The 18,582-nt window shown below is 35.6% G+C and overlaps 3 protein-coding genes across 7 annotated transcripts; 1 reads left to right on the top strand and 2 right to left on the bottom strand.

Annotated features, from left to right (window-relative positions):
* Nucleotides 1-497: 497 nt before the first annotated feature.
* LOC111490974 (auxin response factor 9-like) lies at nt 498-7,473 on the top strand. Of its 5 annotated transcripts, none has more exons than XM_023139665.1 (17): nt 498-645; nt 810-927; nt 1,012-1,127; nt 1,360-1,455; nt 1,769-1,825; nt 1,938-2,090; nt 2,197-2,281; nt 2,468-2,558; nt 4,197-4,361; nt 4,437-4,550; nt 4,634-4,706; nt 4,793-4,943; nt 5,048-5,631; nt 5,739-5,926; nt 6,018-6,126; nt 6,361-6,443; nt 6,976-7,064. In XM_023139665.1, the coding sequence occupies exons 2-16, from the start codon at nt 876-878 to the stop codon at nt 6,409-6,411; spliced, it is 2,085 nt and encodes a 694-aa protein (XP_022995433.1). In that variant the 5' UTR covers nt 498-645; nt 810-875; the 3' UTR covers nt 6,412-6,443; nt 6,976-7,064. The 5 variants fall into 5 exon arrangements, with proteins under 5 accessions (XP_022995433.1, XP_022995434.1, XP_022995436.1 ...); XM_023139666.1 differs by lacking the exon at nt 6,976-7,064 and adding an exon at nt 6,759-6,891; XM_023139668.1 differs by lacking the exon at nt 6,361-6,443 and having other exon boundaries at nt 6,976-7,473.
* LOC111490976 (probable E3 ubiquitin-protein ligase RHA4A) lies at nt 6,607-9,511 on the bottom strand. The gene is made up of 3 exons (XM_023139671.1): nt 9,105-9,511; nt 8,845-8,933; nt 6,607-7,264 (listed from the first exon to the last, which is right to left on the bottom strand). Exons 1-3 carry the CDS (start codon nt 9,342-9,344, stop codon nt 6,937-6,939), a joined length of 657 nt encoding a protein of 218 aa, XP_022995439.1. The 5' UTR covers nt 9,345-9,511; the 3' UTR covers nt 6,607-6,936.
* Nucleotides 9,512-11,196: 1,685 nt separating this feature from the next.
* On the bottom strand, nt 11,197-13,680 carry LOC111491447 (30S ribosomal protein S6 alpha, chloroplastic-like). Its single transcript, XM_023140368.1, has 2 exons — nt 13,076-13,680; nt 11,197-11,615 (listed from the first exon to the last, which is right to left on the bottom strand). Exons 1-2 carry the CDS (start codon nt 13,466-13,468, stop codon nt 11,376-11,378), a joined length of 633 nt encoding a protein of 210 aa, XP_022996136.1. The 5' UTR covers nt 13,469-13,680; the 3' UTR covers nt 11,197-11,375.
* Nucleotides 13,681-18,582: the final 4,902 nt, after the last annotated feature.

Below are 18,582 nucleotides of genomic sequence, written 5' to 3'. Positions count from 1 at the left end.
TGAATATATAAGAAAAATATTAACTTATATTGAAAATTGGGCAATAAAAATGAGTATACCTAATTTTCAAAAAAGTAAAAGAAAATAAAGGGTATTATCCAGGTCAGCGTGGTAATGATATATGGTCATAACCCCGAAATAGAATATTTGTACCTAAAAATAAAAATAAATAATAAAAATCCATAAAATATTCTGCCAGGTTAACTCTAGCCAACCATGTTGCCTGCTACGAAGCAGACAACTAAAGGGGGCGTTAGTTAACGATAACGCCGCTAACATCTCTCATGTCTTCCGTCACCCAAATAACGCGCATGCCGATGCCGTACTATTCCCTCCGTCATATAACGTCGTCAGTTACCCATTTCTCCGTCTCTCCTTCTTTCATTTCTCACTCCTTTCCGTCTCTCACGCCGGCATCTTAGTCATCTTCTCCGGTCACAATCTAACCCTGGTTGAGTCAAGAGTCCACTGAAGACTTCCAGTTCGGGCAGCTACAGAGCTAGTTCCCGTATAATAGGACGCGCGCCAAGCCGTTTTGCGATTCTTTCCTGTGACGGCGTTTTCTCCCCCGTTGAGCGACAGAGAGGATTAGAGGTTGATTTTCGAGCGGTTTTTATCACAGGAGCAGTGACGAAGGTGTTTCAGGTTCGTGTGGATGGTTTAATTTCGTTATGGTTACTGTTTTCTGTGAGTTCTTGCGTTCAGTCTTTGACTGAGCGTCGTGGAATGGGAGATTTCCCCTTGTGAAGGAAGGAATTGTAGTGTTTTTCTTTGTCTTTGTGGCTCATGTTTGGTTCTGATTGGTTCAGGGGCGCTGGGGGATTTATTTTGAGTTGCTTTGATTTTTTATTGTTGTTTCACTTGAGAGCTTGACGATGACTTTTCATGGAGGAGATTCGTATACGCACTCTTGTGTTTCCGCTCAAGGTAAAATAACGTTAATCCTGGACTTTTCTTGGGGATATAAGTTGGTGTTTTTCTCTGTGTTTGAGATTAGTGGTTTCTTGATAGGTCGTGGAAGAGATGATCTGTACATGGAGCTATGGAGGGCTTGCGCAGGTCCACTGGTTGATATACCTCGAGTTGATGAGAAAGTCTTCTATTTCCCTCAGGGGCATATGGAACAAGTATGTCTGATTTCTATTTTTATTTTTCGTTTCAGATCGGTTCTTGTTTTGTGTTCTCTTTACTTGGAATTTGTTTCCGAAGAGTGTGATTCATGCGGAAACTACAAGTTTGTGTGTTTGTTGCCTTGTGGGCGTTGAATAATGTAGTCTGTTTGTTGTAATTCAGTTTCTAAATCATTATGTAGTTTGCGTGGTTTTGAATTGAAATTATAACATTTCTCGTGGATTGTAGTTAGAGGCATCGACGAATCTGGAGCTGAATAAGAGAATTCCTCTGTTTAATCTTTCCTCGAAGATTCTCTGTCGCGTAATTCATATAGAGCCGCTGGTACTACTCTTTCTTATCTTAAGTTACTCTGTTATTTCTGCTTATTTCATTTTAAGTTTGGCACTGCGTTGGGGAATCTAGGCAGAAGAGCACCTTGTCGTTCTTATTTTGTTCTTTTCCTTTTTGTCCCTTTCCCAGAATATCAAACTTCAAAATTTCTGCATGACCTGCTAAGCTTTCTTGTACCTTTTTAAGATTTCAAGTATTGGTATTGGTTCATTCCCTCTCTTTGGTTTCATGACAATTGTCGGTCTCTATTATTTAGTGAATAATGTTCAGTTTTCTTATTTATCATTTTCCTCCATGCTTGTAGGCAGATCATGAATCTGATGAGGTTTATGCGCAAATAAATTTGTTGCCGGAATCAAATGTAAGAACCATATAATTTATTCCAAAGTTTGATTGTTGATGGAATTTTGCTTTGTCTAATTTCAAATTGTTTTTCTGGTGTCAATGGACTTCATTGTGGTGTATATCTGCAGCAAAGTGAGCCTAGAAGTTTAGATCCATGCCCTCCTGAACCTGTCAAACCAGTTGTTCACTCGTTCTGTAAGGTTTTAACTGCTTCTGATACCAGCACTCATGGTGGGTTTTCTGTCCTCCGAAAACATGCTAACGAGTGCTTACCTCCTTTGGTGAGACTTGTTCTTTATTCCCTTTACAAGAATAGTCTCTCTCTCTCTCTCACTCTCACTCTCTCCAAGTTTTAGACTTCCAAATTTCCATTTTGCAAATTTTCAGGACATGACTCAGGCTACACCAACTCAGGATCTGGTTGCGAAGGATCTTCATGGATATGAGTGGCGATTTAAACATATTTTTAGAGGTTACCATTATCTTTTCGTTTATAGATCTTATACAAGAGCTTTTCCTTTAATTATTGGTCTATTCAATTTGCTCGATCATATGTTATTTTACTTGATAAGTTAAGTTATACCCTTTTACAAGCAGTGTGAAAGTTTGTTTATTTAGTCTGCTATGCCAATAAAATATTCTTTATTATATTGAACAGGTCAGCCACGAAGGCACCTACTAACGACGGGGTGGAGTACATTTGTTACTTCTAAAAGATTAACTGCTGGAGATTCCTTTGTATTCTTGAGGTAACAGTTTTATTTATATTCCCTTCCCCATCCATCCTGTTCATTGCATTTGTTATGTGTGAGAAGCAAATTGTGATAACTCTAAACCTGGACAGATTAGTTTTTAAAACTTCATTCAAATTTTAAATTTCCTCTTCTTTATCAAATGCGAAACTTATGAAAAAACTGAAGGACCTATTCGAGGACAAATCAGCTATACTAACTTATGGGGTTTGGATTTGTAGGCTGCTTAACATACTCAAAATGCCTAAGTATTCTGAAGTTTCCAACCTACATGTCTATTGCGAATTACCTTAAAGCTTGGGCATGTATGCTAATGATTGCAATTTTTTCTGTCTAACATTGCTTGAAAAACTTTATGTACGATCCAAAAGCTCACCTCCAATGTTTTACGAGAACACACTAATAGTTACTGTAATAGCCTAAGATGCACAAAGACTTTAGTTTGGCTAATGTGTCCATGTCCGGCACGTGTCACACATTTGGACACTCCAACACTTATTGGGCACGTGTCAAACACTTATTAGCACAATAGATGTGTTAGTCCCTAGTTATACAAAGTCAATATGTGTCCCAACATTTTTTAGACACAAAACAAACACTTATCAAACATGCTAAATTGACCCATGATGATATTGGACAAAAGTAATAAATTATGAGTAAAATACATCAAATTCATTTTTAAGCATATAAATGCAAAAATTTATTGTCGTTGAATTTCCTTCTGGTATAAAATGACATTTTAATAAACGTACCTTTGCCTTTTTCATGTCCTAGAATTTTAAAAAATGATGTGTCATTGTGTCCATGTTGTATTGTATCCATATTCGTGCTTCTTAGGTCATAGTTGTGACCAGGAATTATGACCTGAGAGAAATATAATCTTGCTTTCCAAGTACCCATATGAGAGAAATATAATCTTGCTTTCCAAATACCCATGAAAAAATCTAGGTCAAACTCAAAATAGAATCTTCCTCATCTAAAACTCTCTTATTTCCTTGACATGATTGATCTTACTTGTAGAGTGATTTGAGTAACAATTAAGTGTTCTTGTCTTGAGATATTTGATCAACAAAGTAATTTGAATCTTACTTCCCATGTAGTGATTCCTTAATCATTTGGTATCAGAGCTTTTTCTTGAGTTGATTACTTATCAAAACATCCTCTAAAACCCTATGCATGAGAAAACACTTCTGCTATAAAGATGTTACAGGTATCACTCATTCAGCAGTGATTTGTTTGTTTGAGCATGATCTTGCTTGAAGAACTGCAGCCAGCAGTATCTGCTGTGATTACGAGAATGCAGAACAGTGCTTAATTTTCGGATAGAATTATAGAGTCCTCAGCAAGCCATTCTCAAATATGGAACGGTCCTATCAAACGAATAGAGCTTAAAGATTAAAATGTTGCTAGAGTTTTATGAAAACATAAATTACCAACTTAAGCTAGTTACAAACACGACTTAATATACTTGAAATTACAAAATTGGTTAGCTAGTAGGTTAAGATGGGGTTGGATATTCCATTTATCGGACCTTTATAATGTAGTGTGCGTTATGTCCTATCATCATGTGAAGCAAACTATATTTATTTTCTATGGTGATTCAAGCTTTAGTTCACGTGTGAGTTGGTTTAATAGGGGAGACAATGGACAGTTGCGTGTTGGGGTGAGGCGTCGTGCTCAACAGCAAAGCAGCATGCCACCATCTGTGATATCGAGTCAGAGCATGCACCTAGGAGTGCTCGCAACTGCATCTCATGCTGTTACAACCCAAACCCGTTTTGTTGTCTATTATAAACCTAGGTACTCCAGGATTTTAATTTGGTAGTCAATTATATTCTTATTGAAGTGGACTGATCGGATTTCTCCTTAAATCAGGACTTGTCAGTTCATAATAAGTCTGAATAAATACTTGGAAGCAGTCAATTATAAATTTTCTCTTGGCATGAGATTCAACATGAGTTTTGAGGGAGAGGATTCTCCAGAGAGAAGGTAGTGAAATAAATATTAAAAATGACTGTAATGTTCTTGATGTTTGAGTTTTATCTCCTAACTTTTTTTTCTCGACTAATTAGGTTTTCAGGAACTATAATTGGAGTTGGAGATATTTCACCTCATTGGGCCAATTCAAGCTGGAGATCACTAAGAGTGAGCTACTCTTACTCAATTCCCCACCGGGAACATCATTGTTTCAAACCCCTTTCGAATGATTTACTTAATTTAACAGTTTCCAGGTTCAATGGGATGAGCAAACATCTATTCTAAGACCTGACAGGGTTTCGCCTTGGGATATAGAACCACTCACGTCTTCAGCGGTCTCAAGTTTGTCTCAACACGTTTCAAAAAACAAAAGGCCTCGACAATCGACTGAAACTCCAGCTCATGGTTTGACAATTTTCTTTATGCTCTCTTTTGTCTTTTACCTGGATCAGTCAATTCTATATGTATTCCAGCTTCTATTTTATTCTCTGTTTCTAATTGAAATGCAGATGGTGCTGATTTGACTAAGTCAGCACATTGGGATTCTGGATTGGCACAATCTCATGATGGTAAACAGTGCGGTAATGCAACTGAGAGCAGAAAAGGTGAAAATAATGAACTGTGTCATCATAGTGAGATAGATACTATCAGCAACAGCACATGTGTCTCAAGAACACAGACTGATGGGACCTGGCTATTTTCTACCCAATCCAATGGTTATAAAGACCCAGTAAATGATATAGCACAGGATTATAAAACTGTACCTGTCTGTGGTTGGTCTATTCTGTCTGGACCATCAAAGGTAAGTGATGATCAAATACTTGATCCTACTGAAAATGGGAGGAAAGGCGAAACTGTTGCTAGTTGTAGATTGTTTGGCATTGATCTCAATCATTTGGCTAAACTTCCTGCTGAGAAAGCATCTTCTCAACCAAGCAGTATGTCTAGTGACACAGATGGGCGCATCAGCACCTTGTCAGTGGCTCAGTCCGATTCAAAATCTGGCAACAGAGAGGCCTCTATACAAAGAAAGTTACAAGCATCTCTGAAGGAGACTCAAAGTAGCTCAACTAACACTAGAAGCCGCACCAAGGTGCAGAAGTTAAACTCATTCACTCTACTTTGTTTAAACAAATTGTGTTCATGAACTAAAAGGGCTATTCTTTGTTACTTATGGTTGGTGTCCAATTGTGCCAAAAGGTTCACATGCATGGAATGGCCGTGGGTAGGGCAGTAGATTTAACCATCTTAGAAGGCTATGACCAATTAATAGATGAACTTGAGAAGATGTTTGATGTCAAGGGACAGCTGTCTGCACGAGATAAGTGGGAGATTGTATATACTGACGATGAAGGGGACATGATGCTTGTTGGAGACGATCCATGGGAGTGAGTACTATTAGATACTCATACTTCAATCTATATGATTCTTCTTGTAGACCTTGTTTCCACTCATTCCTTTGTTTTCATTCTTTTGCAGAGAATTCTGTAACATGGTGAGAAGAATTTTTATATGCTCTAGGGAGCAAGTGAAAAAGATGAGCTCAGGAAGCAAGCAGCTGGCGTCAATAGAAGTTGAAGGGGCAGTAGTAATCCCCGACTCCCCTGCAATTTGAGATAGGAACTTAATTTTTGTTATTCAAACAATACGTCAGATGTCTTTCCCTTGTTTGTTTGTTTTGTTAGAGCTTGTTGTGGTTTTGGGTCTATAATAAATCATAAAATTGAAAGAGGGGCAAACGAAGGGCTGTTTATGTGACGGCCATTTTTTAGAGCCAATTAGAAGCCAAGCTGGATTTTTGCTAACATGAAAATCTAAATAGGCGCCAAAGGAGTGCGATGGGATGTTCGGAATAATGCATATCATAGAATAGAGACTTGGCTTCTGGAGGTGGGATGAGTTTGTGTGAGTCCTTTCCTTTCTTTCCTGATCAATGTAAATATGTCTTTTCTAGACTTCGATCATTTTATTCAAGGCAGAAGACTGGAAGCATCATATGATGCTTAAGCTTCAAGAAAGGTTCATTTTACTCGTGTTTTAACTTGCATGAGATGCTTACACCATATGCACACACAAACCCAACACTAGAACCTTTTATTTCCGTACATATTTGAATTCCATATTCATTGGTTATTGCAATGAAGGGAAGGGAGCCAGGAAAGTGTTCGTTCTACCTGGCAATTTTCAAGTACTAGCTCTTCACATTCTGATCTTTAACAGGACTATTTTGGCTGTCTGAAGATCACAATGCCTGGCCAACTGTTGATTACAATGGGGAGGTTTCAAAATGCTTGTTTGTTATATATAAATTTATATGATTATGGTGGACACTGATTCTTCACGTATTTGTCTATTTAAACTCTGCCTGTGATTCCAATGCAAGGTCAGATCAATGCCTTTAGCATATACTCTGACTTGATCCTATCTGTTGTTGCAGCTGCGGATGTTGGAGTGAATATGATACCATCTCTGCAGTCTGGTTAGAAGCCAGGGGAAGCTCCAATGAGGCAGCCAGTGGCGGAGGCGGGGGCGGCGTTAGTTGTGGCGGCACAAGAACGGGCGGGTCAGAACATCGGGTTGTTGGGATAACTGAGCACCTACAAAGAGGGCAAGTTGAGTTGGAGGCGAGCCAGAGATTCATGCAGTCAATATGAAACACATGTTTGCATGATGGGACTTGCAACAATTCCTCTTTTATCTCGAATTCTCCCAAGCAGACGCAGCACCTGTTATTAAATCGATAAGAAAGTTATTGCTTATTCTTTTGTGTTACTGTTGATTTTGATTTGCAACCCCACATATCCTAAGAACAGTATGATCTCGACATAAAAGTCCGAATCTTTCTCTCAACCCTAATCGGAGATTATCACAGACAGCAAGAGCGAGATAAAATTATAACAGTTCAAGCTTACTGCTAGTAGATATTTTCTTTTTTAGATTTTTTTTCTTTTGGACTTTCTCTGGTTTTAAAACGTGTCTGTTAGAGAGAGACTTTACGTCCTTATAGAGAATGTTTCGTTCTCTCCAACTAATGTGGAATCTCCGAATTCATTCCCTTCAATGTCCAACGTCTCACATTTGTTCTCCTCTCTAATCGATGTAAGATCTCATAAGATCCCACATCGGTTAAGAAGGAGAATGAAACATTTTTTATAAGGGTGTAGAAACTTCTCCCTAGCAATGTTTTAAGACCTTGAGAGGAAGTCCAGAAGGAAAAGCCTAAAGAGGACAATACTAGCAGTAGGCTTGAGTTGTAACATAAACGATTTGAGCTTATAGACGTGTTATGGAGATTCATCTGTATACTTGGCATGTAGAGTTATGCTTAGGTCAACAGTTTTATCTTTTCTATTTGTGCTCGACACCAAAACGAGACCGAAGAAGATCAATTCTTGTGAAGGCTAATCAATTATTTTTTTCGAACTATGTATTAAAGTAATAAAAGAATAAAGAATAGTGTGAAATTGGAAGAAAAAGGAAAAATGAAACATGCCATTCATCTTCAACAACAATTTTGTCGGCCTAAGGTTCTACAAATAACACCTTTCAATAAAAGAAATCAAAAACAAAAATTTAAAAGCCACTTTTGACAAATTAAAGAGCGGATGTTATAAGAGATTCCAATCCCTTAAAGGGAAAGAAAAGGGAATTATAATCAAAGAAATTGAAAAAGATGAGCTTCACTTTTACCTTTATTTTGTTTCTTATGTGTGCTCCCTGTTTCAGTCACTAAACCCTCCACCTCTATCTCTTCACTGTTCTCTCTCTCTCTATCTATCTATATATATATATATATATATTTGTCCTTTTCAAACCCTTATGCAATGCACGTTGAAGCTAGACGACGATCGTGTTAACCTTATGCTGTTCTGATAAAGATGTCTCGATGTACCTATTAAGCTCTTTCATAAAGGCACTATTGGGCAGTGGTTCCTCTTATCGTTAATAGTTGTAAAAATGTATTTTAGCCTCTACCCTTTCAAATTTGCAATTTAGTACTTAAAATAATAAACTTTTAACACAATCTCCAAAGTTTCTTGATCTTTTTCCCTTCTTCCCTTCTCTAAACTAATTTTAACATTTAGCAATGACTAAATTGCAAAAATACTAAGTATAAGGGACTAAATTGAAAGAAAATTACTCTTTCATGTCGTCTCTATCTACTTATGCATGTGAGTGGCATAGGGATGAAAGGAAACATTAGCAAATTCAATATCCCATACCCATTTAAAGAAACCACTGTTCATGAAAAGAACTCAAAAAACCAACAGAGTTTAGATTGTCAGAAAAATGGCGATATACTTACAGAGAATCCCTGCTTCTTAGCTCTTCATTGAAAAAGATCTTGGGAAGTTTGTCAATGGGATTATTCGCCTTCAAATCCACTCGACAAGCCTGCACAATCAAGAACAACAAGATTGAGAAAAAAAAAGGGCACAAAATCAGACCAAAAATCGAACATCCACTTCCCGAAACAGAGAGATGAACATCAAAGCTTCAAACTTTGCATAGATTCTCCAACCCCAAAAGAAAATTAAAGCAAAGGAAACACCAAAACACACTTACAGTTGTAACATAGAGAGTGAGTCGATTAGAAGTTGTGGGAAGAATCGGAGGAGGAGGAGAAGAAGAAGAAGAAGAAGAAAGAGAAGAAGCCCTTCTCTTGAGATAAAACAAGTAGAAAAGAAGGAAGAGAATAATGGAAAAGAGAATGGGAATGGAGAATATGAAGGCCTGATAAAGCTTGAGTTGCAGGGCTTGGGGATAAAGATGAGGAGGGGCTGCTGAAGTTTGAGGCACACCCATCAAAGTTGTTTATTTATAAAGATTAAACACAAATTTGAAGCTAAAATTGAAGAAACAGAGAGAGGGCGTTGGTTTTGGCGGAGGAAAATGTAGAGATATAAAGGATTATTATGAAACAAAATGGTATTTATTCTGTGTTTAAAATGATACTGAGAGAGAGATGATAAGACATGTCCTCAAAGCTCCACTCAATTAGCAGAGGGCCCTGTTTTTTCACCAACACATCTCTGCTTCTTCAATCTTCAAAAATATCAATCATTGTTACTTCAAGTTTAAAGCTGTTTGGTTAGTAGGTGAAGAAGAAACTACCTCATAATTCATCTCGTTTTGGTTTTCGGTTGATTTTTGACTTTTATATTCGAGTTAGTGTTATAAACTTTTTTTTTTTTTAACTTGTTGACTTTTTTTTTTATTGAAAATATATGTTTTAACGAGTTAAATTATGAGTAGGATTGCAAAACATCAATCAATTTTTTTTTTTTAAAAAAACAAGTCTAATTAATAAAATGTTTAATTTAAAAATAGATCGAGTTAAATATTTAACTTTTTTGACCTTTTAATTAAAAAAAGTATATATTTGATTTTAGTTTAGCTAGCTAATTAATATTTTTAAAAATAAATTTGATAAATTTAATAAGATGTATAAACAAAATTGTGGTAAAAATATTAAAATATTTAAATCTGCCCATTTGTTGAATTGCAAATGTGACAAATAAAAGATTTGAAATGATTGTTTACTTAACTTTTATACAAAGAAAAATCATTTCGTTACAAGTACTTGCAAGTTTGTCATTTGATTGCAATTTGTTTTAATTTCTATTAATAGAAATATCTTATAAGGAAATTTTTATTATATAGATTTTTTTTAAAATTTGAACTCACCAAATAATTTCTAATAAATTATTTATTGGTATAATATTTGACAATTAAGGTTTAGTTCAATAATTATAAGTAATTCGATTAAATAATTATAGGTATCATTAACGTATTTATTGTGGAGCATATGCAATTATATTTTTAGTTGTTATTTATGTGTTATAGAAATCTTAACATAATTATTAACAAATTTAAAATTTTAAAAGAAAAATGAAAGTTACTCTTATATATTTAATATAATAATAAAATTTAAAAAGAAAAACAGCAATCAGAATGGTGAAAGGCACATTATCTTTTTGTTGCTTTTTTTTAGGATTGGAACAAAAATATATTACATAAATATTAAGGAAGCATCCTTCCATGCTTGACTGCGCCCATATAATAATAATGAAAAAGATAAAAAGCAAAAGAATATGATACAAAAGCATTATAATAATAAAGTAAAATTTACGGTTCCAACCTCATCATTACAATACAAACACACATCTGATGTGACATCAAACTTTCCTTCATATCTCTTCACAATAATAATATACCATTTTCTAAATTATTTTTCCTATAATTACAAATTTAATATCTATAATTTTAAAAAAACAAATAAGTTCCACGATCACGAAATTGTGACTAAAAATTTCAAACTACAATAAACTTAACTTTTACCGTTTATAAGATCACAGATTCAAGGACAAAAAAAAAAAAAAAAAAACGAAAATAATTTAGAAAACAGCCCCCACAACTTCTACCTAGTACTCCATGCTCCTACCTCTTCTTTTTTTTTCCCTTTTCAATCCAAATGCACTTTGAACGGAGTGTGCTGGTCGATCGACAGAACGGGACAGTGATTGGTGGATCATTAAAAAAGGTTTTTCAGTCACTAAGTGGATTTTCCAGCTAGGAAAGATCAACATCTAAATCTAAATCTAATCTACATTCCTTTTTCCTATTTCAAACAGCACTTCCATTGGAAGCCCTCTCATAAACACAGCACCAATCAGATGGTTATGGATAAAAGCCTAAATGGCCATAAAGAGTTGTCACAATAGCAGGCACTCATTTTGAAAAGGAAAACCACAAACTGCAACTACACATCTCTTCCATTGCTTTGAATAAAATTGATGTGAAAAAAGACCAACAAATTTTATTACAATCCCATGCCTAGTACTTTCGTTTCCTTACCTTGAAACTCATTGATCGAACAACATCGTCGTCTGCTTGAAGCGTTGCCTCGAGAATTCCCATTGATTCGGGTTTTGTGAAGTAGGTGAAGAGGAGAGAGATTCCATCCAAGTAAGTGTTTGTTTCACCAGCTTTGTTTTTCTTCTTGATGCTATATGCTAGTGGAACCACCCCTTTGTGGAATACCTCCACATACATGCCACCCCCAGCAACAAGCAACTGCAAAAAAATGGGCCATTCTTTATCAAACACTATGCGGAAAGAAACAAAACTAGCTTCACTCTCATCCACCAATGATTGTTCCTTTGACCAAAGAATCATTTGCTTATATAGAGCTAAGACCAAAATTATTCAATCAACTAAGATCATCATTGCCAACTTGAAGACAATCAAACTAGTTAAGGAATACGTCTTTCACCAAGAGATAGAGGCTCAAATATCCACCTCCACTGGATGAACGGAAAAATAAAAAACAAACAAAAACTACAAAAAAAATCATTGGTTTATGCTTACAGCACATAAACCTTTAACGTGACAACCAGAATTCTCCACTTATATCAAGGATAGCTAAAATAAATTTTTCACAAAGATGATATCGAATTTACTTTATTTTATCATAACAATACACATGCATCAAAAGAGCAATAAAAAAAACTTTGCACAAACTTTGTATTCCAATGTCTTCATGATAAGGTGTGCATACTTGTAAAGAACATGACAAGCAAACAGTTCCCTTTTAGAAATGAACTGCCCATTCAAGCAACTATGTGGCAATTAGGATCATGCAACTTTTCCAAAATTGTATGGTAACTTTCATCTCTTTCCTGCCTTTCTTGAATGTTCTCTCATAAATATGGTCTCACGCTGCCACTGTCATCTTTATAACAAATCGGCTAGTGCCTTTCACATCAAAGTCGTTCAACACCATACTATATTCTCAAGCACAAAAAGTTCGTTCGGGATAAGTTTTGTGCAACATGAGATCAAAATGTTGATTTGTCTATTCCAAACTATAAGCTTGCTAATCTGACAAGCAACATTAATTTATATTATACAAATCAAGACTAACAAAACCCATAATTTAGACTACAAACTAATTCTAAATTCTAAACTCGCCAGCTAAATTCTACTTACACGCACTCAAATTTCCAAAAACTATTATTTGTAGTAGAGATTGCACAACCGAACCTTTCTAACTTCATAAACACATGTTTATTGAAAGTAAAACATCCCTATAGTTCAATTAAAGTTCTCCTTCCTCAAAGAAACAAAAGAAGCCATCTCTTCCCTACCGTCTCCACATGACTTGGAAGGCTTCACACCACAAAAGGTTCTCTCAGCAGTCCCAGGAACCAAACACTCAAACAGAGCATACGGGAAAACTCGTTAGCATTCCGATAAAAGCAACTAGCTTGTAAAAACTACAGTCTAAATGTTCTGATTCAGTAAAGCTCTAACCTCATTCATTTGCAAGTGGTTTCTCATGAAGACCACAAGGAGTATATAATCTTCAACAAAATTGAAACACAGCAACAAATTGACTTGACTCGCAGATACAAAAGTTCTCCTATAAATTTTCACTTTTCCTTTGTATTCATTTTCTTTCACTCATAAACAAAAGAGAAATTAGGAGGAAGGGAAAGGTAACATGAAAGTACCAACGTTTCAAATGTTACTACCTCTTCGTATTTCTGGGTGAGAGCGAGTCTCTCATCTTCAGACATGTCAGGCCTCAGAACCACCATAGATTCGTACTTCCGAAGTCCAGGAGGGCATTGAGGCTCCTCCTTATCTTCAAGGTCAATAGCGAAGCCTGTCCCCGGAGAAGTAGGGGGTTCATCCTCAGTCCCGAACCCACCTTGGAAGAACGAGCCTGAAAATTCAAGAGTTTGGGCTTTCACGGATAATCCGAGTCCCAAAGCAGGGCCGATTCCGTCGGGAGAAAAGAGGGATTTGGAGGATCTGAGGGTAAAGGGAAAGGAAATGTGAGGGGTGAATTGAGGAAGGGAATGGGGTTTGGAGGAGAGGGGAGAGGCTGAAGAAGTAGCGGTAAGAGTGGAAGTGAAGGCCATGTTAATTTGAATGAGTTCTGCTGTTGAGGCAGACTCGGAAATTCAGTGGCAAGAAGATAGATATGGATAAGACTCTACCCGTAGACCTTGGTGCAGGCTGATATCACGTTCAAGAGGGTACGAAGCACTTCGGCTGGGTTGATTCAGGTAAATTGTAAAAGCCACCAGTAACAAAATTGTTCCCCAACTTACAAAATCGCCCTAATGGGGGATTTCTTCTAAAGTTTATGACTTGATCCTGATGATTATTAATAATAAATTTTTTAATAATAAATAGAATCATAGTATTAATAATTATAATTTGAGGAAATTTGAAGTGTAATAACCTCCTATTTAAGGTGCCGTTTTGTGTTATTTAATTAAATATATTTAAAAATGACCCATTTAAACTTTCTTCAGTCTAGTCCAAGTCTATCCATAAACAAACTTGAGAACTCAATCCTTTTTGTTCTTCATACCAATGAATATGGAAAGTATAATGCATAAACAACTAAAGAGTTCAGACAGAATTCATCAATAACCATTCACAAACCATGCCGTAAAGCCTTTTTTCGTAGTATCCCTGCCCGATCCCTTTTCATCTTCACCAGAAATGCAAAAGCTTGCGTCTTTTCTTGTATCATAATTTCTGTTGCCGAGCTCTACTATACCATGAGACCAAAGGTCCCATAGCAATCCAGAAAATATATTAATACCCATACCAAGAGAAGCACGTGCACTTTACCTTTCAATTGATTAACACTTCATCATGATGACATACAATCATAAAAAAATTCTAATACATACACGGAGTTGACCAGAAGATATGAAGTGTAATTATTAAACCAATTTCAAGTGATAATCCAAGGGTCTTATCTTGAAGGATTCATTAACGGTAAACTGCAAGTAGCAATGCTTCTTCATCCTCTCATGCTAGCTTTCATATAAATCCAGAATATTCATGATAGGAATGTTATTAAGGGGTATATTAGTTATTAGATAGGGGAGTTGTTATGGTTGGTTACAAATAGAAGGAGCGGGAAAGAAGCAAGGTAGGCAGTTGTTATGGTCTTTTTCATCCAAGTAGCTTAAATATTTGGAGAGTTATCTTGCAGTTTGGTGATCTTTTATATTTCAAGACATTTAGGTTCTATCAATCCAATGTGGAAACAGCAAGGGAAGCTTCTGGTATCCCTGGCTGTTATCCCTGATATCTGAATCAATCCTTGCTCAACGACCGACTGCAACACTGCATAAGAAATCTAGCATTCCGCAGAACAAATCTTCGCTATAAGAAGTAAAACTATGCAATTTTTGCCAAGAAGTAGGCATAGCTCAGCGGTAATTAATATCTATTCTCGACCAAAAGGTCTGAGATTCGATTTTCCTTCTCAAATGTTGTTGAACCCAAAAACTATGCAGAACAAGAATCAATCAGAAAATTAGAAGAAATAACTCTTGATGGTTCTTCCAAAAAACAAAGCTTCTGGCTCCAGATCAATCATATTGCTGTTATTTCTTTCATTACCTCAAAATCAAAAGTTCAGCCATCTAACATGCAATTACTCTTCTCCTTGCGCAAGAACCAGGGTTACAAGGAACACTGTTCGTTCAGATGGAACATTGCCCTCTATGTCTCTCGTTTTCAATCACAAAATAGCAAATAAAGTATTAATGGGTCAAATGCTGGAGATAATGATCAAAGGTCAATAATGGTCCATTTATTCAGAACTCAATGCATTCTGAATTCCAGAGGTAGCTGTAAGCGTTTTAGACAAGAAAGAGGAGGAACGAAACCTCAGTATCAGCTATATGTGGCAGATTCGGTGACATGGACCTAAAAACATCACCGTCACTTCGATCAGAAACTTTTTGAATTTACAAGTAATTTCAACCCAAGAAAGAATAATGGTTATTTCTTCAGTACCGACTGCCATGGCAGCTACGGTCGATCTCTCATCTTACAGCAATCGAAACCTAAACTCTGGGGCAATGAATCATTCACCAGTGAGCTAGCTAATCCACAGTAGACTACAAATACTTCAGATGGAATTGGTCCATATTGGCAAGGCAATTGAGCTGGTCTTTATATGACTCGATGCTTTGTTTCCTCTTCATTCTCTTCCCATACTTGCAAACTTCAGAATCTTCTTCACAATCCACAAACCACAGAAAATCTTCTTAAATATAAGTTAATTCCCTATAGATAACAATGTTTTTTATATTTCATCCAAATATTTGTGTAACGAAAGGATCGAGAAACTAGAACAAGTCTACACCATGGAACTTTGCATGCTGATCTTTTCAAATTTAATCTCCAGAAAGCATCATCTTCTCGGTCAAAGGCATAGTTTGTATTTTCTGGCTATACAATTTCCCACTATATTGCAAAATGCACTTGTTTCTAATTCGTGTCAAATCTTTTTCCAAATAAGTCCTCGCATATTTCTTTTGTATGGCTCAAAAAACTAGATCTTCCTTCCCTAAGTATCATAAATATTTGTAAACTAGATCTACTTGTTTTGACTTTGCTTCTGATTTCCCCAAAAAAATCTCTTGTCAATAGAGATAGTGTCTTTCACTTATATTCATCCTTTAATTAGCCAACGTGGGACTTCAACAATCATCCCCTCGAACAAAATATACCATTTGTTCAATACCTAAGTCACTATGACTACGCATTCGAGGCTCACAACTTTTTTGTTCAACACGTAAGAATTTTATTGACATGACTAAGTTAAGATAAGGGCATGACTTTGATACCATTTGTTAAGAACAAGGAACCTCCACATTGGTATGATATTGTCCACTTTGAGAATAACATCTCATGACATTACTTTTGTTTTTCCAAAAGGCCTCATGTCAATAAAGATGATGTCTCTCACTTATATATCCGTGATCTTCCCTTTATCTGTGAATGTAGAACTCCAATAGTTCTCAACAAAACTTTATCTATTTTCCACGGTTGTCAACTTGGGGAATTGTCAAATTTTCTTTTCTTCCACACAATCTCTTAATAGGAATCCTTGATCTTGTGTAATCTAAGTTTTAGGGATCAGATCATAACTCTTCCAACTACGGTTCTCATCACTAATATAAGCTTTTTTCGTATCTTTTCTCTCTTTATATTATGTTTTTAAGTCTAAATCCAAAAACCTTCCAATTAAAGTTACCTTTGGCATGGCTTCTATATATTCCAGGGAGGTAATTAGGTTACTTGGAGTTCAGAAAAACAACACCTATTTATATGTCTACCTCTGAGGCTGAGTAGAGGAGTTAGCAATGTTACTTTCAATGTTTTATCGAGAAGGCAGGTCTCATATTCATCAAACATTATTCTCTACCAACCCTCCGTAAGAAAAAAGATTTATCAAGGATATTTAGTAATAAATTATAGTTTACCATATATATTATATTTAATATTTTATTATAAGGAAAATATCTAATATTTGTTTTATTACCATAGTTATTTTTTCATTTATTGTTATTTTTATTTATTACTATTTCCATATATTTGTAATTTATTTGATTATAAATAAGATAAATTTTCACCATTTAGATAGGGTGGATTAATCAAACATTCTTACCAACCAAAAAAAGAAGTCATGAACTAACTGTCCCCTCTGTTACTCTAGTGTCTGGGCTAGTTTGTGGCGATCCATACCACTTCAATCTGCTCTTCTTAAATTCTGAAATTAAAAGGAATGACAGTGTTACAACCTAATTCAAAAGCACATTGCTACACACATGATGACAGTAGCACGTATGAAGTAAATGGTAATCACCAGTATGACTAAAATTATAGCCCAATTTATGATCGCCAAAACTACTTTGGAATAACAATTGGGAGAGAAAGAATAACAGACATGGTGTATTGGCCAAATAATGCAAGTTACCTCTAATTATTTTTTATGCGAAGGGCTGAGAGTCGGCTGAGTTATATTCTTGTCTGCACCTGCTTTATTTTTGAAGTCACGAACAGAGAATAATATTAATCATAATCCAATCAGTTAGAGAAATGAACTTCATCACGTGCTCATTAATTATGGAAACAGTTAAAAAAAAATAAACCAGCAGATTACCAAAGCAAACAGAGCTACTTCGGAAGTTTTTCCCTCGCAACACAGCAGATTTTTCAGGTATCTTATCATTGCCTGCTTAGAAATTCAGACCAGACTCCAGCGTATGATCTCCCTGAGAAGCATCAATGTGAACAAGGTAACTGTTGAATATAAGCGTTTCCCGCACTCATCATAGAGCATCATCTGTGTGTCGATCTAATCATTAGAACAAATCGACTAGTCTAACAATCAGAATAAGAAAATTCAAATTCTAGGCTTCAATGCCACTGATGCTAGATAACTCCATACTTTCCAGTCCAAAATCTCAGAAATTCGACAAGTTCTTCAGCAGAATAACATATCTACGAATTTAAAAGATGTACAGTGAAGACAAATTATAAAAGAAAGAGAGACCTTATTGCTGGAGCGGCGGATGTCTAAGAAACCGTCGTGATAAACTTTGCGTTTCTACTTGAGATGCTTGGTATAGGTCACCTTCCATCGATTCGTTTCTCCCATTGCCACTGCTTCTTCTCCATCAGCTTTCTCAACTCAAATCAAATCAAATTCAGCGAGATCAGATCTTGAGTTGAATTTAATCGAACGATTTCTTATGGCGGGAAAAATGTCCGCTCGCTGATTTCAAGTCGTCAAATTGTGGAACTTTTTATTTTCATGATTTAAATCTTTTATTAAATTAAGTTTTTAGTCTTTCCGATATTACATCCACTTCAGCTCACTTTCTGTTAAGTACCATGATATATGCTTCTTTTTCTTTTTTATTTTTTCGTTTTTTATTTTTTTGAGTCAAATATTCTTCTATTCTAGTTCATCTAGATCGAGTGTTCGTGTTGTTGTGCGATCCTAACACTTTTGACGAAATTGTAATTACGAACAACTCGTTCGTTCAGAATCAAGGCACAACTTGTATTATTGTACATAAAAGATGTCCATATTACTATAAACACAACTTGTCTTTTTTCTGAGTTATGGGTTAGTATTCTATTGTCAATTATTTTAACAATAAAAACTAAAATTAAAAAAAAAAAAAAAAAAAAAAAAAAAAAAAAAAAA

The sequence above is a fragment of the Cucurbita maxima genome, unplaced genomic scaffold (assembly GCF_002738345.1).
Source record: "Cucurbita maxima cultivar Rimu unplaced genomic scaffold, Cmax_1.0 Cma_Scf00016, whole genome shotgun sequence".
Classification (NCBI taxonomy): Eukaryota; Viridiplantae; Streptophyta; class Magnoliopsida; order Cucurbitales; family Cucurbitaceae; genus Cucurbita; species Cucurbita maxima.
This window is presented reverse-complemented; position numbering and strand designations above follow the sequence as displayed.